This window comes from Branchiostoma lanceolatum, chromosome 5 (genome assembly GCF_035083965.1).
Source record: "Branchiostoma lanceolatum isolate klBraLanc5 chromosome 5, klBraLanc5.hap2, whole genome shotgun sequence".
Classification (NCBI taxonomy): domain Eukaryota; kingdom Metazoa; phylum Chordata; class Leptocardii; order Amphioxiformes; family Branchiostomatidae; genus Branchiostoma; species Branchiostoma lanceolatum.
This window is the reverse complement of record NC_089726.1, coordinates 11,141,389-11,166,024: the sequence shown is the minus strand read 5'-3', so window position 1 is coordinate 11,166,024 and position 24,636 is coordinate 11,141,389. Positions and strand designations below refer to the sequence as shown.

Genomic DNA, 24,636 nt, shown 5'->3' with positions numbered 1-24,636 from the left:
GACTAATTATTCAAATCAGGAGCTAATCTGCATAATTAGTAAGGATAGTTCGTAAATCCACTACATTATATAATGGGGCGTGTTACAGTGTTCCCGAAACAGGTCAACAGAGGGCCTTGCCTCAAAGTATGAATAAACAGATGGGGCACATAAATAAACAGATGGGACAGTCTGCACTCCAAGCAGATGTGTGGGACCGGTTGGTTTTTATCGTGTTCAGTTTAGGCATTTTTTGTCCAACACACGGTCGGAGACATAACGAAAAGGGGACAAAATAGAAAGCCTGACAAAAACAACTAAAAACATGTCAAAAACCCGCCGGACCCACTCCTCTGCTCAGGGACTACACTGCACCAAAACTGCACCGCTGCTAGGTATTACCAAGCACCGTATGGAAAAGTCACATGTACTATGTCTTGCAAAATGTGTATGATATGGAATAAAGATTTATTCTATTCATATATATTGACTGTACCATTTAATTATAACTTTCAATTTTTTTGATGACCAGTTATAACGTTCAAACGGTATGGTGTATGATCAAGTTTGCAGGGCCGGGGTGATAAGCATGTAAATATTAATCACTCTCCATAATAAGCCTTTATATTTGGCGAAGATAATGTGTTCGTGGAACTCTAATTACTAGCTAGTATTGTGTGAAATTACAGTGAAACTTGTAGATGACTCCCTCCACTGCCTCCTAGATAAGTTCAAATGACGGTGGCCTACAATGTCTGCAAAACTTTTGGGTCGAAATGGATGGGCCCTATTAAAAAGGCCCGATGAATAGGACAGGTCTTTACTATGTGGTAGTTACGATCGTTTTATAGCAGCTATTTACTGCTGTCCTCAGGGAGGGCTTATAGTTACTTTGAAAACGTCAGAGTCACGGTAAGTGTGGTCATTAATCCCTCGGCCATATACAGAAACAGGCCTAGATACAGAGATTATTCTTGACACACTATATCATGTCATTGGTATCATAATCAACTGGACTGGATCATGTATGACTACTACATAGATATGTCACATACATATCTTTTATTCTATATGCACATTACTAGACCTTCTGCAAGATCAACATAGATCTGGCATATACGTTTCCATTATTCCCTGAAGCTAACTTAAGATTATACCACTCCTATTCCAGTATTCTCTTGACTGTTTACAGCACTGGTATGACACTTTCCAAGAGTCTCCAGGCCCAGTGTATGGGCACTTTGTTTTCTGCAGGTAAACATTAATCATTCAGAATACTACTGTACAATAAGCAGATATCAAGAAATAGAGGGCCCCTCTGAGACAAATATTCTTTATTGCCTACATGAAAGTATTGCAACATCAGAGTTCTCTATAGTCTATACCATGTTTCACATCATGTTTCTAGGACGACACACTAGCATACATGGCTAAGATGACAAAATGTTTTCATCAAGTTCTTTTATACCAGCAAAAGAAACAAAGTTTCCAATAAATCTTCTCTGATATAACGCCTAAAAAATTAACATCACAAATCTGATATACAAAACACACCATATTTACATATAAATCTTTACCTGTCTTCATATTCTAGTATCCATCATGATACTTCCATGACAATCGTCAATTATTTACAATAATTTTTCATTGATTTTACACACAATCCTGACATATAACAAAGGGTGATGAAAAAATATATACCACTAAATTTAGTTTCTCAAAATACTCCATATAGTGCAGCTTATATTCACAAGGAACTCACACAAAACAAAACAAATCAACACAACTATAATTACTCTGGTAGCAAAACAGAAAACAAGTAACTTCTTTAGAAAGACTCCATGAATCTCTTGTTTTTTCCTGGTCTGCAGTGGAAATTCATGACTGGGACTTAATGTACTGATCATCAGATTTTAATGTGAAAATAGGAACATTCATAATTTAACAGTCACCCATCTCCAGATGTCGCTGACACAGTTGGTACAGAAAACTGTAAATGTTTTAAGATCATTCATACATTGTAATCACCTACATTGTGAATGTTTTTAAAATCATCCATACATGTACATGATGTACTGTATGGAAAGAGAACATGGCCAAATATCATTGTTGAATGTGTAAAAGAAAACATTTATGAAAAAACTTACAAAACTTGACATTTTACAGAAAGCACACACAAGATACAATTTACGGTCTTCACACTCTTAAGTTCTTCTATTTGGACGGCAGTGATCCCATTCTTATCATTTTTTCTTGCCCCCTTTGGTGACGTTCCTCTCGGCCTTCCCCAGAGACACTTGTCTGGCATTGGAGCCAAAGGTGAGCGTACTGATGGTCTCAGACACATTCTTCTCATCTGGGCTCACCATCACAAACAGACAGGCCTGAAACACACAATCCACATGTCGGTTCATGTACTGTTTAATCTTTTCACTGTGGCATTTTGGCACAAAATCTGCATTGGTTAGAAGATAAGATAGCAGAGGGATGGTTCATATTCCCACAAGTTTGACGCTATCTGTACAGCTAACCTCCTGACTGACAAAGATGAGACTGAGAATTGAAGTACTGTAAAGTAATGATGGTTGCACCTGTGCAGATAACACTACATGTAAGTGTGCACAGGATGGAGAGATATCTGTTGAGTTGTAACATTATAGTGCGATGTTCTTTCTTATTCCTGTTGAACAAAATGTTGTCAGTCTTAGAGACTCAAAATGTGAATTGCGCATGTCTACAGTTTTATGTTCAACCATAACACGCTGATTTAGTGCACTTCTGAACAATTTCAATGTTACAGTACCATCTACTTTGTTTATTTCAATCTTGAGATATTTCTCTGGTACCTTGGGGATATATTAACACTTGGGATGAGAGCAACATAGCTTCACTAATCTTGTTTCTTCGGTTAAGTGGCTGGATGTAACAGTGTGATTAACAGGAGCACCTTATAAGGTCACATGGAGGGCAATCAATATCAATGGCAAAAACTACACCTGTGTAATTCTACTCTGTATAATTATGTATACATACATGGTCTCCTAGGTGTAAAATTGTTTTCACTAATGGGTAGCTTCCTTTCTCCTATTAAGAGACACTGTCTACCTGCTTCCTCCCAATTAGATGATACAAGCACATACATGTAGTGTTACCGGTTTCAGCTAATAAAGAAAAACTGGCTGACACAAAGTTACATCCTAATTCCTCTAAGAATAAAAGAAAATTACAACCAGGTAATTTCGCTTTCAATCAAATGAACCATAAAAATTGTTACACTGTGCATAAGGGAAACTGAATATCATTTTAATATCTTGCCTTAAGAGTATGAAAAACCAAGTTTAATTTAAACAATGTCATATGATTTAACAAAGGTAAACCCATGTCAGTTAAGGGAAAAGATTTTGACATTAAAGTCGAACGACCACATCTAAAAGACAACCATCGGCTCAAGACGAACGCTTTCGGTCGGGCCCGATTTTTTTCCCCATAGACACAAGCATTAAGCGATGTGTCCAAGACGACCACTTGTCTTCTGTGACCGCGACTACCCCCAATCCGGACCGTAAGCAACCAAAATGTTGCTGAAGACGACCGTGTCATTTTCAAGGGTGTGGCGACATCAATTTTAAATGTTCTATCAATCAAACTTGCTAGAAACGCTAAATACACCTTTTGGCCTGGTGTTCTCCTTAAGACTTAAAGGTGTCCATATCACGATCAGATAGAAAATTCTATTTAATGAGCAGATTTATCTTGCTCTACAGGCAAACTTTATTCGGAATCCCAAGATTTTGTGGCAAGATATTGTGACTGCCACGTTGATATACTTCCCACTTCTTCCATCTATTGACTAGATATTTATAGGTATAAAGCTAAGATAGGTAAGAAATAGTACTAGTCCTCCTCATAGATCAAGCTTAAATGACATGAATTATAGTTTTCAACTACTGGAAATGAAAGTTTGTTCAAGGTAGTAACTTTTACTCATTTAAACTTCATCTCACATGCATGCAGACAACAAGCCGTTGTGCTTTGTAAATGCACAACACGTTACCTTAAAGCACAAAATACCTACTGGTTCATGAAGATTAGTTGAGTTATTGCGCAGCGACTCCCTCTCTATGGATCTGCCTCATTGTAAACCCCAGCAAAACTGCCACAACTTTTCCAGGTAATCCCTATTAACTGCTACCACCTGAGACAGCAATGAGCGCACAGCACACACAAAGGATCCAACACCCCTGAACAGATTGATTGCCCTGCTTATTTCTCTTCCTTTGACACTGTCTTAAAGAACCCTTGCAGAACAACACCCTAGAGAACATAAAGGTGTCAAGTTTAAGATCTTTTATGCCTGGATACCTTGACTAATAGCATCAAGTGCAGGTGCAATCTGTGGATGGGTGAACGGCAACAGATCACCATTGATTTAAACGTGAGGTACATGTACTCCTAAGTTGCCTGCTGCCTTGCTGAATATTCTACATCAAGAATTTCACAATGTCAATCTGATGGACACTGAATTAAAATCGAAACGGTAAAACAGTCGAACCGCAGGTCACCGTAGAACGCTTTATTTTCTTTTTTACGGCGTTTGCCGCGGCACGATTTGACCCCGCTGCATGGGTGTAAACAACCGCCTGTCGGCAGCAAAAAAGACCTCGGACCTACATAATGTTTATATTTTTTCACATCTACAGGATCTGCCCAACACAACCATGTAGTTATTTCGTGCACAGCAAATTGTCAGCGAGCGCTGTGGCTTTCGAAACATTGACCATTTTTTGGTCAGTATATTTGTGCGTGTATCATTGACGGTTCACCTGGAACCAACTAGATATTTACATCACCTGATAGCCCATTTCCTCACCTTTAAATTGATACCAAAGTTCCTTGGATAATTTTATGGGAACCGGTTTTGCCCCCAAAAAAACTAACAAGAGGTCAATTTGTAGGGCGTCTTATTCTGAAGAAGAAGACAAACACAATGTCCTTTTACCATGCTTTACAGAACTCAAAACTTACCTAATGGCATTGGTCAACTTGCATATGAATCTCACTTTTCCTGGCTTCAAGATGATATTGGTCTTATTTGGAAATGTGTCAGAATATTAATTTTAGACGGCAAAACTTGAGCCGTAATTTTCATCAACGTTCCCAACACCGGCTGAAAGTTGCAACATTGCACCTGACCTCGCCTGACCCCCGCGGCAGGAAAATGGAACGTACTGGCTGGGTTCGGTCGCTCGAACGCAGCAGTTCGAAGTGATTGACTTCAAATTTGACTATTTTGTAAATATCAGGTACCTTGTACTAAAACCTCTGTCTGTCTGTACTTGACTGTTATCATGTCAATTATCATATTGCATGTGGTAGCCGCGTTCATACAGCTTCTAATACAAAAAAATGGGCTTTGTTATGCCACGCGAAATGTATCGAAATGTATCCAAAGCGCAGGAGTGCACGCATCGGTAGCTAGAACTAGGCAGAAATTTCACCACCGCAAAGTAGACATTGTCGCCGTTTTTTCGGGGGCAAAACCGGTTCCCCTAAAATTATCCTGGGGACTTCGGTATCAATTTAAAGATGAGGAAATGGGCTATCACGCGATGTAAATATCTAGTTGGTTCCAGGTGAACTGTAAATAAGACAAACACAAATAAACTGACCAAATATTCTTAATGTTTCGAAGGCCACAGCGTTCGCTGTCTTTTTACAATGCACGAAATATCTACATGGTTATACTAGGCAAGTCCTGTAGATGTGAAAAAGTGTAAACATTATATAGGTCTGAGGTCTTTTTGTTGCACCACAGGTAGTTGTTCACACCCATGCAACAGGGTCCAACCCGGGTCCGGCCGTGACCCGGAAAAAGCCGTCTTAGAGAAGGCTGCGCAGAACCGATGCGCATAGAGCTCTGCGGTTCGACTGAAAAGGGCAAGGGTTTCAGTAGCAGGGGTTGCTAGCTCTTCCCCCTGAACGTGCTTGAGGCAGCTCCTTGAACACAGGACCCCTATTTCATGTCCCTTCCAAAGGAATGGGTGCAGCCACAACCGAGATGCCCTTCCCAGGATTGAACCGGGGTGTCCCAGTAAGGTGTCCCAGTAAGCAAATAATTGGAACCAGGAACTCAAATTTGAGTCTGCTACCAGTGGATCTATATGGGGACATCCGTAAACAATACACTTGCAAAATGACGTTAAAACTATATTTTTTATGTTAATGCAGAGTGATTGAATAATGAAGTAGCCATAAGTGCAGGAGATGGCATACAAATAACCCTATAGATATCAGTGTCATTACGATCTCTTCTACGGTGTAGATATGAATTTCTAATCCTGTAATCCTGAGGTTATCATCAAATAGAGAAATGTACAGCATGCAATATGATATCAAATGCCCTATCTAACATCAACATCAATTATAATAAACATATAATCACATAAAAGTAGGAAGTTAAATGAAAATTAATGCATACATGAGTGCAGTGTTTGTGATTTCTAACGTGAGTATGAAAATCATTAGAGATGAAAAATAATCTTGTGGTAATCACATTACAACTCATATAACAGTGGCTGTAAACAATGTAAACTACTCCATCAGCACCTCGATTTTTATGAGAAGGTTGGCAGGAAAGGTAAGATATGGATCACTCTACAATTCCCGAATTCTTGAAACTTTGGCGGTAGTTTATAGACACTACCACACACCCGTAAATTCATGACACCACAAATATGTCTCCCTTGTAAGCGCAACAGAATTGTGTCAACAGTGAATTTAAAACACCATGAAAACCTTCTTTTCCCTACTACCTCAAAATAAATCACAATAAAAGTAAATGAAATTTCAGTAACTTTGAGAGGAAGAAGCACCCATGAGAATTACACTATTAGTAACAGTAACCATTGTAGAAGAAGTGATCAAGGAACATATTTTGAGAAGATGGGGAGGAAAATATTTGGCTTCCTTCTTGTGATTAAAATAAAGGCGTAACACACTCGGCCACAATGATAGACAGCATCCCGTACATACCTTTGCATCCCCACCCAGAACAGGCTGGAGCAGGTGAGTGAGTTTGGAGTTCCTGTAAGGCACATGTAGGGCATTGGTCCTCAAGGACTGGAACACCTGGGGGGGGACAACATGAAGGCAGAGTGTTGTAATTACAGACTGGATGTTCTGCATACATTGTATACTACTCTAACCTCTCAAATAGAAGTACCCCCTGGAATAGAAGTACCCCCCGGACAAATCTTCAAAATGTAATATAAGTACCCCCTGGAATAAAAGTACCCCCCGGAAAATTTCAAAAATCGACAGTCGAGGCTAGGTAAACTGTGTCCATACATGTACAACTGTCACTGGCAGAGGGAAATAAGATAATAAGCAGGTAGGTAACTTATATTTAGTCAATTATGCCATACCTATTAAGTATATAGATATTGAACAGAATAACTGTCCATAGCTTGTTCAAATCATGATGATCTTCCTCGCCTCTTCGTAAAATATAATATTAATATTGAAAAATTGGGCATAGGTTCCCCGCTATGACCCCTAACTGGGGGCCACGGTGCTTTCAAATTCAACAAGTGAAAATGTACATGATACATGCTTTTTCTACTTGGAACTTGAAGCAAGTGATCAAAGAAAATTGTTATATCATTTTATTATGACTGACAATCAGTGACATATAACAAAAATCATCAGAGTACTTAAGTTAAATGTACCTGATCATATTTTCTAAAGACATCAACCACAAAAAACACAAATATGAACACAGTCCTTCCACAAAAGAAATATGTCTATAAACTTTTGCTCCATAGCGTCGAAAACAAAGTGAGACGCTCGGATTTCGAGTTCCCGCGGTAAATCCCACAATATTGAACAGAGATCGACTGTAAAAGTAGCTCAACGTCACAGACCGCACATACTAAGAAGTTACCCATTACGTGTTGACACTAGAAACCCGCGATGAACCGCCTAAATTGGGAAAATCTTACGATTATTTAAGAAAATGAACCCTCTGAAAATAAATATGGCCTTGTGTGTCTATCGTTGCCCAAAAATTATAATATTTCCATGCGTTTACGGTATCATTTTAAAGATCGGTATCCGCACTACGCAATATGCTGCTAGTTTTACTGTCGCCATGCCTGAGAGTGGCGGCCATGTTTCGCGATTTCGCGCTGTTGTTTACCGAATCATATCGGACATATTTCTGCCGTTTTAGAGATTTTGTGGCCTCAAAACACATATTACAAGGGAAGCTAAGTTATGATTGTTGTTTTAACGTGTTACATGTCTTCTGCGAACAAATAATTCTTCCGCCGCGCTGCCGATACTACGGATATAGTGGTCAGGAAATTATTATTCCCCGTGCAGGCGTGCACCCTACTCCACACGTTTTTGATCAGCGTGCTTTGGTTTACGATATAAACAGAGACTATCAAAGTTATTTATATGAAAATTGTATTTTAAAATGTCAATGTCGCGTCTTTTTTTCCGGTTTACTTTGTAGCATCATAGCGATATCGACCGATATGTTACGAGTGCCGCCAGGATACTTTTCACAAGGCCGTCAAAGCGGCGAGAAAATCAACGCCGGTAGGCCGAAAAATAGCGAATTACGAGCAAAAATACCGGAGAAATATGGGCAGATAAACCTTAACTTACGATTTTAGAGGGATTCCTGGTTTGAAAAGCCTCAATTTTTCAAAAAATAATAAACGTACCGTCTAGAATAAGAACGTACCGGGTGGAACTATAGGCGAAAAAAAATAAACGTACCGGTACGTTTATTTGAGAGGTGAGAGTAATCAGACCTTTGGCCCTCTACCTCTACATTAAATCCCTGAAAAAAATTAAAGAATTTTCAGTGCTCACTTTTTCCTGATCTATTACAATCATGGCACTTAAAGCAGTTTAGATATTGAACAGAACAAAATCCTCAGGGACGATTTCACAGCCTGATCATTCCTCAGCTCTGACAACTCTTCTAAGGTTTTCTTTAATTTCCTTTCATGATCTAAGACGGAGGAATCTTCATTAGCCCAGTTCTTCCCCTTTGTAGTGGAACTGACAAGTAGCTATGGCAGCATGGAAGGGATTACATGGCAATCTCTGGATGGCTTCTGGTTGATGCGGATGGCTGAGAATGCATTAATTCAGTCCTCTGTGATGTTTGGCATTTCTGAGCTACTCAATGATAACTGTGGATAACTATGTGTAGAGGTTGTAGTCAAGCTACATCTTCGTGTCAAAACTCATTTTCTTCACAAATCATGATTATTTCAATCCAAAGTCCAAAGTATCACAGCGACTGACCAAGTGCTTTGAAAAATGTAAAAAATGTTTGTCATATATGTTACAAAGTGTGGTCAGAGAATGCTTTTTTTTGCAACATAATCTGATATATTCTCCATGCTCTGTTTTAATGTGCAATGTAGATTTCAATATAGTGATAGAAAGTCAGATGCTGCAACAGTATTGAATTTATTGATTCTCTTTGATATCGGTGACCCCTGAAATGCTCCAGAAATTGGTTTGTGATTAGCTACAGCGAAATATACCATGTATAAAATATTTTTGTGTGTTAAACAAAAGCAGACACATTTGTGCAATTACATGAGACTTTTCAGTGCTGTATTGTGCACCAAATTACAGCTTGCATCTGCATTCAGTGTTGCAGTATTTGACAGAACTGTTCCAGCTGTGTTCTATCGTCTCTTGATTGAACACAGCATTTTGTGCTGATTTTTCAGGGAGAATAAACAGCTGAGAGGATAAACTGAAAATGATTTGAATTCGCCCTGCACATGTCAAGGGTGCAATTTCGCTTGATTACCAACATGGTAGTGTTCTTTACTTCCATAAATGAGAAAAACTTTTCCCATTACAACATCAAAATTAAGGCCGCACCGCTCATAATTGCATCCATTACACAAAGGAATACACAGCAGAAGCTCTGCAGCTTGCAGGTGATTACATTCCCAAGAACATATTACAGGAGACGGTTTCCATAAAAAGATATTGAACTACAGTCCCACTCTTATGAAGGATTATGTTGATTACCACAAAATGAAGTTGGAAGCTTGGAAGGTTTATTAAAATGTTCTGGTCCTTTGGGCACATGAAAGTACAGAGTGCTAACATGCAGATAAGGATTACACAGCTGCGAGCGGTTTCTTGCAAAAATTGTTTTCTCTTCAAGCTGTTTATCTGAGCGGCCTACCCTGAGGTACAGCTGTGGGAGACTTTTACTGTCAAAAAAATGCATGGTGATTAGGGAAACATGGTGCCTGACCTTGAAAAGCTGTTGAAAGTGGATTTTGAAATAAGAGAAGCCGGCATCATTTGTCATCTAGGTTGTCTGTAAATCAGGTGTAGTGGTGAAAAGCAACTGTTTGGCGGTTTGAACGTTACAACCTTTCTTGAGAATTGTATGCAGAAACCATCAGTTCTAAGTATTAACAGATGCCTGTCATGAAAGTAACAGTAACCTTTATCTTTTTAACTGTAAAATCGATGCAGGAAAGGTGGGCAAAAAAAGTGAAAGCCATCTCAAACCAGTTAAACTCACTGAAGAGCTAAATTAAGGTTCCACTGGTCATGACAGAGAAGACGCGGCATGCTTTGTACAGTATTTACAGGTTCATTGTATCAGGGAAAATCCCCTAGCTCTTTTAGATAAGCACAATGAACAGTGGACCACGGCTTAGTGTCACTTCTAACAACTGTGACCCTTGCCAGTAGTGTGCATGACAGGTGTTCCGGGATTTCAACTCCCAACCTCTCGGTCCAGAGGCTAAGGGTCACTTAACCACTGGACTACGCACACTACTGGAAATGGAAATGATGAGGGAAGGGTGGGTAAAAATAAGATTAGGGCAGTGTCAGGTTACAATTCACAACTTTAACCCACCTGTCCGAGTGCTGTGAGGGATTTGTTGATGGCCGCAGCCTCCACCAGTCTCTGTCCGGTGGCTTCGGTCTTGGAGATCCTCTCGGACCCAGCAAGGTCCACCAGCATCAGGGTACCGAAGGACGTGGTACTGGAGATCTTGTCATGACCCTCCACGGTCAACATCAGGAGCAGGTGAGATCTCGAACTACAAGGGAGAAAACAATGTCAGTTAGCTGTATGAAGTCTGCTTGGCCCTGATTATTGCACCTGCCAGTATCTATATCAATTCTACATGGAGCAAGATGAAGAGCAGGTTTTAACATCAGTCACATTATAGAAATGTAGACCTTGGAATCAGTAGTGGAATGTTAAACTCAAGATGTTGATTTATTTAATCACATAATTGTACATATAAGGTTAATTTCTTTTGTGTCCACTTGTTTATTACGAATGTATAATTGTAGTGGACCTTACAAAAGTTGCCATACTTTTGTTGTGTCAATAAAGATTATTGATGTAAAGATCTTAACACTCTGTCAACATTGATCCAAACAAATATACTATGTCCTAATGAAGCAACGAAACACAGGATCAATGACATGAGCAAATAACAACAGACTACTTTATGGTATGGAATTCAAATCTACAAATCCCACCACCCATCTCCCAATATAAATGACCACAATCACGACAACATCACTCAAAGGTGAAAAATACCCTTAGTCTGAATACCAAGAATGTAAAGCACACATTCCCGAAAACCCTTCAAGCATTTTCACCACTAAGATGTACTTGAGATGTTTATCCTGAAGCATTCAAGGTTGCACCATCAATCCTGACATTTCTCTGCCTCCGAAACTGTCAAAAGTATGCAAATGACATAAATCCCATATGCTTTTGTCCGATGTTCGATAACTGTTTTGGGGATAAGGGCTTCAGGCTATAAATCCATAAAGCTTGATTGATGTCACAAGTGACTGTCTACCAGGGGTTTGTTGCAAAGATTAATTTTGTAGTTGGACAGTCAATAGGAATATTTCAATACTGCCCAACCCATGCTGACGATTGATGTCTTGAGAATAATCTGACACACCATTATTTACTACCTAGATTAAGAACTGCAGAAACTTCTTCCTATCAACTTTTGGGGAGTTAACTAGCAGAGGTGAGTAATCACCTGTATTGTCTCCCCATCCATTTTGTAAATGGAGAAGTCTAATAAAGAAATAAAGAGACTCCAGTTGAACGAAGTATATGGCAGTCCAGGCTACCAGGTAACGTAACATGACCAACTAACGTCCGATTTATTAAAAACATATTTATCTTAAAACCGCGCGGACAGAGCCAAATTTCAAACCCATGGGCAGAAATATCAGCTCTTCTAAAAAGAAAATGCATGGTCTGTAAGTTTTTCTCCGCCTGTTTAACGCCGTGCGAGCATGTATATATACTGAGGTAAAAGTTTTAAAAGTAAGGCTACTCCAACATCTGTTTTTTATACATGGTTAAAACCTTAATGTTTTTTACTCTAAATCACATACCAAATTCCTTATCAAAATACCTTTCAGCGTTCATCTTGGTGAAGGCGGTTGTCCTGTTCCTGAAGCCTGACTCCATGGTGTCTGTGATGTCCCCTTCAGTCTTCACCTCTATGGCTGTCAGGCCTGTGATCACCTGTTTCTTACCCTGTTGGGACACAGGCATAGGGTTGATGAGCACATTTAGCACAATTAAATTATCACACATTGCAACACAGGACAGGTGGCAGTGACCGTGGCACTATTTGTTCTAAAAATAAGGGACAAGAATAACATCACCTTTTCACACATTGATATCAGAATGTCTAACAAAAAGAAACCTGCTTGCAAGTATCTACAAATGCATGTACATGTAATCTTTGACTGAATTGTATGTTTTTCTATCAGAAAGATGTAAAATTAATGAATGCAAAATATACCTACCATGGTCCTGATGTCAAGGGCAGCATTGCCTATGGACCCCTCCTTCAGTAAATCTGACAAGGTTTCATTGTACACTTCAACCATGGAGATCTGTTGAAACCAAAGATAGATTAGTATTTGTGACATACATGTAGTCATTAAGTAGTCATGAATTATAATCATTGTAGTACGGTCTCTCTTCGGACTATACAAACACTATATTTTTAGATAGAAATGTTCATTGATATCTGGTTGGACTGGATACAATGTGAATGTTATACTTATCAATAAGCAAACGAACTCTGGTCCAAATATGACTTTATTTCTTTATTTCAGCTATATTACATCACATGATGCAAACGGACAAAGGGAAACAGGAAACATTTCCTTTGTAATCCCAGGGAATAGAATTACAACAAACCAAAACCTGGTGGGATCCATGTAACATCAGTAATGCTAACACTAATAATAATGATAATAATAATAATAACATTGACAACAACAATAATAACAAATATCACCAACAGAAGATAAATAAAACCAAATTTAGTGGAAACTTTAACTAATGGTCTACAATCTACTGTTATGTGCAGGATGTGAACACATACAATCTCACAATTCAAATGAAATGCCTTACCTTTAAAGTGTAGTCCACAGTCTCCTTGTCATTACATATTCTTAAGAGCTCCTTAATTGTCCTGTTAACAAAGCATAAACAATTCATTATAATGTTACCAGTGATAGCCACCAGTGTGTGGTTATTATATATTCATTTGGTAAATTGACATCCACACACAGCCAGGACTTGAGCGAAGGAAGTTTGAGTTAAGTCTTACAGAGCAAACATTATTATATGCAAATTGATGCTTCAAACTTTTCCACCTTCACCTTTATATCAAATTGATGTATTCACCTCTTGGAACAATATCAAATATGTCACTCTTAGGAACAGAGGGGTACTATAAATAGAAGCAAAGATTGCCTCAACAAAATCAAATGATGATTCATGGTCTGATATATTAATAAGGAGTCAGACTTAAGGCAGTTGGAGATATAAGGCTTGACCATGGTCTGAATGCCTTGCCAATATATCTTCAGTTATAGTATTGTATTACTTGCCTGACGTTGACCCCTGGGTAATCTGGTGGCCCCATCATTGTGAAGGTTTTCCCTGAGCCAGTCTGTCCATACGCCAGGATACACACATTGTACCCATCTACACAGGACTGGACAATGGGTAAGGTGTCCTCAAACACCTACAGTAGAAGAAACAATGTTTACCGGTTAGCCAATGAAGGTACCTTTGATTCTGTCACCTCAAAGCATTCTGTGTCCATAAAACAGCTGTCTGGCCATTCCAGCCCACCTGGCCCATCTGGCCAATTCAGCCTGTCTGGCCAATCCGCATGACAACTCCAGATAGGGGTCATTACGGCCATACACAGTGGCATGGAAGTTTTTCAGAAAAAACGGCTATGTATACATCTTTAAGCTGTAAAAGGTTAGAAGCATTTGTAAAAAATGCTCTGTTCAGTCCAGAATTAATCTGTTTATTGTTAACTACAATATAAATGTAAGCTTTTACATGTAGCGTGGTTAAAACAGCCTGTCTGATGTCATTCATGTACATCCTAATAAGGTCATAACATTCACCTGTTCTTGAGTGGAGGTTGGAGAGAAGACTTTGTCAAAGCTGAACTTCTTCTTGCTTCCACCCGACGGCACAACAATGTCCTCGTCATTGGGGAACTGCATGTAGCCTCCGACCCTGTCATCTCGCCGACAGCGACAGAAGACACGGATGTTCCCGCGCAACTCTTGTAGCTATAAATAGCAATGGAAGTTATTAGAAACAGGTATGTAAGAGAGGAAACACAGCAGTAAATTAAAGGGCTCTTCATGGAAACTTTAACTTGACAAGCATACTCTTTAGTCATAAGGCTCTCTAAAAGTCAAAATTCTAACATGCACACTACCAAACTGTGTGTTTAAAACATAAATAAGATTGTCGCATTGATCGTTCCATATTCCAGAAAATTTTAGTGTAAACATGGTTACTTTGGGTCACTAAAGGATACCGGATGGCACCTAAAAACATCTGATTCAGTTATTTCTCAGAAAACTTGTCTATGGTATAGATTGAATCAAAAGCTATTTTCATTCAATCCTGGATGCCTTAAACCTTCACAATTGTACCACACTGTGCATTCACTGCTGATAGCAGAGGTTGCTATTCTGAGGGGGCACATTGCAAGATGTCAATCTCCTATCAGGGAGACCCTAAGCCTGATGAAGAACCTATCCCACCTAATTAAAAGTGGAGGATGACATCTGAAGTCCGTGATGCGTGAGCCTGCTGACATGTTGGCTACACCTGGGTAATTATTTTGTCTTAAGGTTCCCTCAGAGACACTTGCTGTGGCAGATTGATGGCCCTTGTGGCTCCGGCATTGCTATCACAAGGTCTCCAAGATCACTTAATTGCCACAGAGTGATTAGTTAGGTGGTTTTTCCTTCCTGCTTGGGTTTGTGTAATCAGAGACAAGTGTGCTTTTATGTCTAAGTCTCAGAATCTTTTAGGATTTCTGGGGATTTTCTACACACTCACCACAAAGCCTGATGAGTATGAGAACAAGTCAGAAGGACAGGAAAAGCTTTCTCTAAAAGGTTTCTTCAACTTGTTCAAGGTACGTAACTATGTAAAACATTTCCCAGAGTGTCACAATGTCAGATAGCAATGAAATTTGAGAGTGAAAGACACAGGATACATCGATGAAGGTTAGACATCCAGGTAATAAGATACGCAAGGAAGCAGTTAATCAAGCAAGCGCCAAAAGACAGTTAATCAAGGAAATGGATAGATTTTGAAACGGTCAGACGTTTCAGGTATGATCCACTTCCTTTCGTCAGTGACTGGACAGGATTTGTAGATCACCACATTTTAAACCGAAAACTATGAAAGACCCAGAAGTTTCCCCACCTGGTTGTAGAGTAGTTTCCTCTGCATTGCCTCCTTCCTGTACAGGACCCGCAGCTCCTCCACCTCCGCACCACTGCTGCTGTCCATCTCACTGATCCTACCCAAGGCGGAGATGGCCTGGACAAGACATTGTTTACTTGTTTATTTATTGTTCATTTCGCAATTGAAAGTGATCAATACATAACAATGAAATAAAAGTGAGAAGATATCAGTGTAATGAAGACCGAAAGCTATATGCTTTGTTAGTATGTAAAAGCCTTGCTTTATCAGATTATAACAATTGAAATAAATCAATCAAACAAAAGAGATAAGATGGGTAATAAATAAATGAAACAATATAGTGTAAACACAGTACAATAAATAAATTACCATAATATGGTTAATCAGAAGTAGTTAACAAAGAGACATGGCTCACACTTCACTGCATTGTCTTAAGAGATTTTTTTCATGAACTGATCTATGACTAATAAGCATACCCAATAGATCTAGAAATACTTAAGGCTTAATAGCCATATTTGATAAGTGTACATGAAGGAATAGTTAAATCATTTTAATGATTAAAATCACAAAAACATTGTTCAAGGTATTCTACAAATTCTGCTGTCTTTCTTTCCTTGATCTTTTGGCATCTAATGAATTAAACATGTGACAGTATGCAATTTTTCCAATCATAAAGTTTGAGTTACTCCTTATCTTTGGAAAGCTGTTGGTTCACTGTACAGTGTATTTGGGAAATGATACAGAGGCTCCCCCTACCCTTTTTGTTAAGTCCTGCAGGTCTGAGAAGCCGTCCTTGACTATGACTTTCAGACTGCGGTAAGACTTGTCCAGCTCCAGTGCTGAGTGGTTCAGAGCCTTCAGGGTCTCTTCCTCCACAGTAGGGCCTGCAGGAGGGGGCGGTTCTGGAGTGGGGGTGCGAGGGGCTTTTACCACAGTCATGGACTCTGCTGAGGACTCTCTCTGGGAGTCAAAACCAGACTCATCACCCTAGAACAAGAGTGATGAGATAGAAACTGTTAGTGTTAGCATAAACGTTACATGTCACAAACGAAAATCAAGAGTGCACTAAAAGAAGGAACCTGAACCTGAAACTATTTTGCAGATAGCTTTACAAGCATTCATTGAATTTCTGATATAAATTCAAACACCATTTTTGGTCAACAAATTTCGTGCAGAAAAGGTAAATCTCTTAACAAATATTGTTAGAATTAGGCAAAAGAACTTACATGACGACGCCTTGAGAATGATGAAGGAGTCATTGTCTTCATCCTCTCCATCTGCATGTGTGATGCTGACAGCTTCACGTGCATGTCGTTATTCTCCACCTCAAGGTCCAACACCTTCTCATTCAGCTCAGAAACCTGGGCAGATAATGTTAATATTGAGGTCACTAGTTTTACATTTTGTCAAGCATTTTTCACTTTCTAAGGCCACACCATTTCAATGTGTTGGTTCTCGGATTTCAAAACAATATGCTTAACTGAAAAAACATAATGACAACAAAACCTGACAACTAGGTTTATGCCTCGGTGCACTCTTATTTCATGGAGCTCCAGAGTGAATACAGTCACTTACTGTGATATTCAAGTTCTCCTCCCTGTCGAACCAAGGAACAAGATGTTTTCCGCAAAGACATACCCTGAATCTCAACTCAGTGTAATGATCCATTTTTATACAATATTTCTAACTATTTACTTACAAGTGCTAGACGGGATAAAAGAGGTATCTATGATCACCTACCTTTTCAACTTTTTCTTGTACTTCAGTTTTCAATGCTAATCTCTGCTGAAGAAGAGACTGGTTTTCCCGCTCCTAAAGACACATGAAGATCTCTGTATGTTAAACTACCATTAAACAAGTTTGCTAGAACTTCAAACTATATGTGATAGCGACAGTAAAACATTCTCTCTTCTTGCAGAAACACAACATTAAACCAACTTAATAGCGTGTGTGATATCATGTCACGCTTTGATTTATAACATGCTACCAAACTACAATGTATGCTCAGAGATGAATACAGCTTAAAGTATGTGTCTAGTACATCCCAAGAAAAGATTAGATTACACAATATGCTATCTTGAAGTCCTTACCTTCTGCTTGAGCTGTTCCTGTAGTGCATGGATCTGTCTGTCCTTCTCCTGAAGCTGTTGTTGGCCTTCTCTGCCACCTCCCCAGCGTTTGGCACCTGCACAAATAAATAACATTAACAGTATGTCTAGTAATGAACGAACATAGAAGAACATGTATTAGCATTTAAGTTTCTTGCAAAGATTGCATATTGATGTATATCGTGGAGAATTCTATACAAACTGTTGTAAACACATCTTACCTAGATTGGGATCTCCAAGACAGAGATAGTTGGCCACTGTCTGCTCAGTATTGTAGTTACACTGTCTCAAACTGGCCAAGATGTCAATTTCATCTGTCCAAGTAGGGATAGACTCCTGGAATGGGGAAAAAGAACACATTCAACATTTTGGTATTTTAGATTTATATGACAAAACTTAATTCACTTTCAAAAGTAATTTCTCCTTAGAGTACAGAGAACAACAAATTGTCAAACTGAAAGTTTGTTAAGTCTCAGACAAACTAGGAGAGTGAAGACTTACCTGTATTTCATGCACTTGTTTTCTGATGTAATCATTATGCAGTTCCCACATCAGGGGCATGTTGATCCAGTACCCTGTCTCGTCATCCATGTAGCAGTACACATTTCTCTTTTCCTGATGCATAGAATGGCAAAAACGATCATATATGATAGACTTGCAGCAAAGCTGGAGCCAGTATATGAAAAACAATTTTCAAAGGAAAGTGCAAGAACGCTGACAATATATGTCATTGTGTGTAACTCTTTTCAAACAAGGAGCCCTGTTATATTTAGCCTTCACAGAGCACAGGTAAAACAGAGCATTCACTGCTGAATTTCAGGCTAATATTCAAACAATTGCATCCCATACAAGAAAATCCAAAGCAGCAAATGACATTATGTTGGACTTTTTCAGTGAATGCACTACAAAAAACAACTCAAACATATGACAGACCTCAAACATGTAGGTGATGACAGTTCTCCCCTTGAGCGGATGGTCGAAGTATCCATCCCTGTCATCATCAGGAGTGGAGGAGGCAGTCTCCTCAGAGGCATAACCACTGGAGGTGGTACCAGAGGTACTGGGACCATTGTTATCGCTGGTGGTCTGCAGCTGCACCTGTTAGGAGAAAATTGCATAGTTATTACACTAAATTCTTCAAAACAGAAGGCTGGGAAGAAAACTGACTCTGTTAACTGAAATTTGAGTGAAACTGTGTGAACCAAGGTACAGATTTCCCCCTCAGACCCTGTTTTCATGTTGACTTAGCAGTATAATCTTAAAACTGAGAACACAGAAATTTAACTCGTCTGGCCAGTGTGCTAAACTTTAAAAGTTAAACTTAAAACATGCAAGGTTTTTTAGCATGTGTATAATCCCTTCCATACTCGGCATATACAAATGGGCATTTTTGCAGACTCATTTCTTTACACAGAAGATTACCTGTGTCTTATATCCAGACAAGCATGCAATGTACACATGCTTACAGTGGTATATCATGCATAACTGAGGGCATTCAAGGAAAGAGGACATTTTGGTCTATGAATTGCTCAATTTCTCTCACTGCATTTGTAGTACAAAGTGCAACATTTTCAAAGGTGATATCACTAGCAAGGGAAAGGAGACCCAAAAATAAAGCCAGCATGACAAAAGTAAACACTCCCAATGGTCCATGCATTGACCTTCAACAAGCCTGGCTGATCAATGTTTGATTATGCAAGTGCACGAAGTCAAACACTCTGTACTGTCAGAGGAGGGCTGAGTTTTCCCATAGCTGCACACATTTATACTCACAGGCATCCGCCTGGGTTTGTTTGGTACTTTCTTGGAATGCAAAAACGAAGTAGTATATGTTAGTGAATGCTTACGTTTTATAGATAACATTAGCAATGACTTCATATATTCGTGCTAGTAAAGCACAGGCATTTTATATGACATTAGGTGTGTTTTGGCTATGTTTCTGAAGAAGCTACATGTAACCACTGCATTCAACTCCTTTATGTGCCAGTAAATTTCAGGCATTGTGAACATTTAGTGATGCATTCTTTGCTGCAGTAATATGTGAGTCCTGTGATCTGTGCAACTTGGTCAAGAAAAGTTGTGGCAAAGTTGAAGCATCCAAATTCTTGTTGACCTCTGGCCATCAAATTGAACAAGCTGAACTTTCACTCCAGTGCTATTGCCTTGGAAGAGAAGCTGTGCAGTACTGCGGAATATGTTAGCAGTGTGTGGCAATCTTTAATGTACATTGTATATCACCAAAGGTACCTCCATTTCCTTAATGTTATTGGTTCCGTCTATCCAGTTTTGAACAGAATTCACACAGGAACAAAAGGAAAATCTTTAATGAGTAAGCATGTGTTAGGTAATAGAACAAAAGTAGCTTTTATTTTGATACAATAACCAAGTGAAAACACATGGAATTTCAAGGATTATCATAAAACTAGCTATTTGGCTTTTTGAAGAACAGCTAAAAGGACTGTTTCAGTCCCCTGAAACTTGATCCATATAGACTTAAGAGTGGGGTCACAGGTTCACACTTGGGTATGCAATTTTCAGAAAGCTACTAAGTTTTGCTACTCAAGTCTGTTTGTCTTAATATATCTCCTTTAAGTTTAAGGGCGTACAAAAACCATACCACTTGAAATATGGCTGACCCCGTATCATGTCTTTCTATCATTAATTCTGCATTGCTAAAAACACTGAAAAAACATTTAATGTAGCAACCAAACACATATTAAGTTCTCCTATGACAGTAAAATGTAACTAAACTAACAGACTTGAAGTTACAGAAGTGATGATGTGACATATTGTTTATTCTGCTACCAAAGGTTTCAGTCATGTTGTCCTTCTTTAGCATAAAAGATTTGAATACCTGTTCTTCTTAATTGACACCATATCTTCGTGGCATGACTGCTTTTGTAAGAAAACAATAGGGATGTCCACTGTGATGTTGGGTGTCACAGTAACACATACAAACAGGATTCAACATTAATATTTGCACAACAGGAAAGTTAACAGCTTCTTTGTATCCGTTCAAAATGGAATTCCGTTGCACAGTATTTTAGATCATTCCTTAAAGAAGTTTTGAGACTTTAAATACGTGAAAAATATCATTATTTCATATTTTGGGCTCCAAAAACAACAGTGTATTTCCATATAAGAACATGTAAAGGAATGTGAACAAATCTACATATACCTATCTGTAAAAGTGTAATTCATAAGATGTTCAGTAAATATGCTGAGGTCAAAGTCAGACATGCCAGTGAATCATAAATCATTAACACCTGTAAATCACAAGTATTAGGGCATGTGTGACATTTTGCCCACCACTTTAAGGGAGAAGTGATCCATCACATGACACAGTTCCAACAAAGCAAACCAGCGCCTCTGCTTACACATGGTACCATGGGTACGGGAAAACCCTTCAGTGTACGGTTACACTGCACACAAAGGGCCGCAAGGGTAACAAAATGCAACAGAACGCATGATGTACTTTGGGAGAGGTCATATCATGTTTCCTACGTGAATCTTACAGAAGGGCAGTAAAACATAGACCTCCTAAAAGAGTACTGGCATTTGTACAGTCACGTAAAGTACTAGTAGGTTTCCAAAAGAACAATTCTCTTTCGTAGCTACTTCGATCATCACTTAAAGTATTTTTAAAGCAAAGCCATAGTTACAAAGGAAACCATATCTAGAGAAGTGGTGATAGAAAAGACAGTAAGAGAAGTCTTTGGCCTTACTTGCTCTGTGAACAGAGTATCCTGTTCTCCAAAATGACCCTGTCCCAACCACTCATTTGGGAACTGCACCCAGTCCTTCATAAAAACATATCATATTGATTAGAAAAGGAACGAGAACTTGACGCTGTATCACATATCATTCAATAATATTTGCTTAATCTGCTCTTTGTTTTTCTTTTCCCTGAGTTAAAAAAATTCAGAATACTAACTAGTACTTTGTAGTGGCCAGGTGGCCTCTTATCATCAAAGCAAATTTAAAGCACTCCTTACAAGTTTCCAACTGAATGCACTTTTTCCTAATCTTCTAGAATACAAAAATGCAGCAGATCAGCACTTCTTACCTGTGTCTGCCAGTCCAGGTATGCTCTATGGCCACTCTGCCGTAAGACTGTATACTGTGTCCCATCATTGTGGTGGAAGGTTTCTAAGACGAGTTCCTCCTCAGATACTGCAGAAGACTGCTGTGTAGCTGCCTGGTGTGATGGTGTCTAGTAGATTTAGAAAACAATTTACGATATTAGAATAAAGCGCATTTTACGGTGGTCAAGCAAACAGCATAAAAAGAACACAATCTTAATATGTTACATCTACAAAGTCTAACACAGAAAAACTTGTATTCCGCACAAATGCAATTCTATTCACATTTGATGGATGGGAGAAACAATTTACCACAAGTTACAACATAGCTTCCATGTTTCATGTTACTCTGTTGTTTTATAGTACACTAATTGACAATTATGCAATAAAGCAGTTGAAGCATTGAATGGTACAGTATAGAAAGCATTTTTCATCTAAAATACCTGATTATTCTTCTGTTCAATCCAGTCATCCAAATCATCATCAAAGTCATCCCTCTGTTTCTGTTGGTGCGCTGCATGTCCGCCATACCCTGCTGAAGTGCTCGCTCCATACTCAGCATGTGCGTATCCATTGCTTTTCCCATATTGCTGTGGCTGATTCCCATAGCCCTGAGAGCCATATGTGCTGTTTGGATGTCCGTGAGCACCTTGTGCTTGCGGTCTGGGCTGACCATAGCCCTGGTGTCCATATGGTTGGACACCCTGAGGCTGACCATAACCCTGATGTCCATGTGGTGGAGCAGCCTGACCATACTGTAGCTGCACCTCCTCAAAGTTCCCCCGTCTCTGTTGTACAGGCTGGCCCTGCGGGGAGGGAAGTACCTGTGCCTGGGGTCTGGCTACGGGAGGCTGGGGTGAACTTGATCCTGATCCCATGTTCTTCTAGTCAGCTGTTTACTTCACTGTTATTGCAGCATCAAACCAGAGGAGATACGAACTGCTTCGAACTGAATCAGCTACTGCAATGTCTAAAAAAAAACAGAAGCAAATGTTAACTTAATATAACATTATGATTCAGTACTTTTACAGCTTAATACAAATGTTGCATCTAAGCGACTTCCACTTAATCAAACAGAACTAAAAACTTTAGCCAGGATCATGCTGACATGGTCAAAAAATCATCTGCAGCAATTGAATGTGCCAAGGAAATGCCAGAAAGTTGGTAACGTTACCTACCACTAGTTGTTCCACAGAACTAGTGTATCTAAAATCTAAAACTAAAAGGCCTTCTGTTCCAAGTGTAACTAGAATATTAATGTGACATCTGCATGCTCAATGTCATGGTAACAAACCAACAGGGAACATCTTTCTTCCCACAGGCGTTTAACTTACATGACTACCTTAATGGCATTTCCATGTTTCTTTTAAAATTGCCCTCAAAGGAATACTAAAAGAAGAAAAACTCTCCTACAAAGGTACTTCTTTACCCTTGGCAATAAGTGACACTTTCTGTTGCATTCTTGCATCATAACTGAGACACTATCTCTTCTTTATGTCTTTGAAAATTGCAAGAAAAAATACACCAATGTCATTGCATTTCCCTGCAATTGTACAGATCATTATGACATTCAAACCTCCTGGTTTAAATCTGATTCCTTCTGCAGTTTAAAAAAATTAAAATATACTGAGAACAAAGTGTTAAAGCCATGACTGTTGGAAAACTAAATTCTGCCTTAACAGGTGGTTTGAACACAGTTAAGTTAACAGGTGGGTTTGAACACTTGATGAACGTGACAGTTGCTATACACTCAATCACTACAGCTGACACATGTATGTTTCACAAGCCAGCAGCAGAATATTTCTAACCTTAGATGTTGAAAAGTAAAACCTAACAACGTTCTCAAGTTCACAGACAACTTTTTGATAAGATCCCCAATCTCGGAAAGAAAACCAAATTATTGACCCAGCCGCCAGTCAATGAATAAGTAATGAAATCACGTTTGACAAAAGAGGTGCTAAATACACTCATGATTTACAATTGCCAACACAACAGGTGAATAGACTCCCTAACTACATCTTAATGAAGTTACCGAGAACCATGGAAACGTAAACAAAGAGCTTCACCTTCCAGCCTGGGGGAGTGACATTTACATACCGTGTCTGACAGCAACGATGATGGCGATTTTCTGAGATCTGCATCTGTCACTACACAAATTTATCCCCGATCTACCCGGTAGTGCCCGCGATCCCCTTTAGGACAATGTCCATGGGATCCTCTTCTTTTCCTCTTCCTCATGGTACATTATTTCACGCAGAAATGACGTAAAAACAACAACAGGAAAGGAAAGAAAGGGACAACGTGAAACACTTGACGACCCCCCAGACTACAAAGTAAATATGAGTGGACTAGGAATGTCAAAGGTCACCCATCGTCCAAATAAATCAGCTGGTCGATTTCACGTCTTGTTTTAGACCCTGTAAAAGTGTCATCGTTGCTTATTTTTCTTTCCCGAAGCCTTAAATATAACTAAAGCATTTGTTGCTCATGTTATAGTTATTTGATTTTAATATATTACGTTTGCGTATGGATTGCGCAACGTTATGGTTTTAGACGCTGATGTCATTACTACAACCGGCATGCCTTACCACGTACCCAACAAATGAAACATTCTCCCAGCATGCATTGCGAATACGTATCCTTT

General features: G+C 39.1%; 1 protein-coding gene across 1 annotated transcript; it reads right to left on the bottom strand.

The window, feature by feature from the left end:
- Nucleotides 1–1,296: 1,296 nt before the first annotated feature.
- Nucleotides 1,297–24,502, bottom strand: LOC136435081 (kinesin-like protein klp-3). The gene is made up of 20 exons (XM_066428277.1): nucleotides 24,090–24,502; nucleotides 22,436–22,962; nucleotides 21,977–22,123; nucleotides 21,636–21,710; nucleotides 18,844–19,008; nucleotides 18,412–18,525; nucleotides 18,132–18,246; nucleotides 17,893–17,987; nucleotides 17,543–17,614; nucleotides 17,029–17,163; nucleotides 16,559–16,789; nucleotides 15,803–15,919; nucleotides 14,476–14,646; nucleotides 13,942–14,078; nucleotides 13,460–13,520; nucleotides 12,844–12,933; nucleotides 12,444–12,568; nucleotides 10,901–11,087; nucleotides 7,012–7,107; nucleotides 1,297–2,363 (listed from the first exon to the last, which is right to left on the bottom strand). The coding sequence occupies exons 2-20, from the start codon at nucleotides 22,868–22,870 to the stop codon at nucleotides 2,223–2,225; spliced, it is 2,709 nt and encodes a 902-aa protein (XP_066284374.1). The 5' UTR covers nucleotides 22,871–22,962; nucleotides 24,090–24,502; the 3' UTR covers nucleotides 1,297–2,222.
- Nucleotides 24,503–24,636: the final 134 nt, after the last annotated feature.

Bases quoted from the DNA above. Each gene is read 5' to 3' on its own strand.
- LOC136435081 (XM_066428277.1), bottom strand. From the start codon at position 22,870: ATGGGATCAGGATCAAGTTCACCCCAGCCTCCCGTAGCCAGACCCCAG. The intron at 18,526-18,843 runs GTCTGTCATATG...TCTATGCATCAG, and splicing joins TCATCACCTACATGTTTGAG to GAAAAGAGAAATGTGTACTG. The intron at 17,988-18,131 runs GTAAGATGTGTT...TTATTTGTGCAG, and splicing joins TCTTGGAGATCCCAATCTAG to GTGCCAAACGCTGGGGAGGT.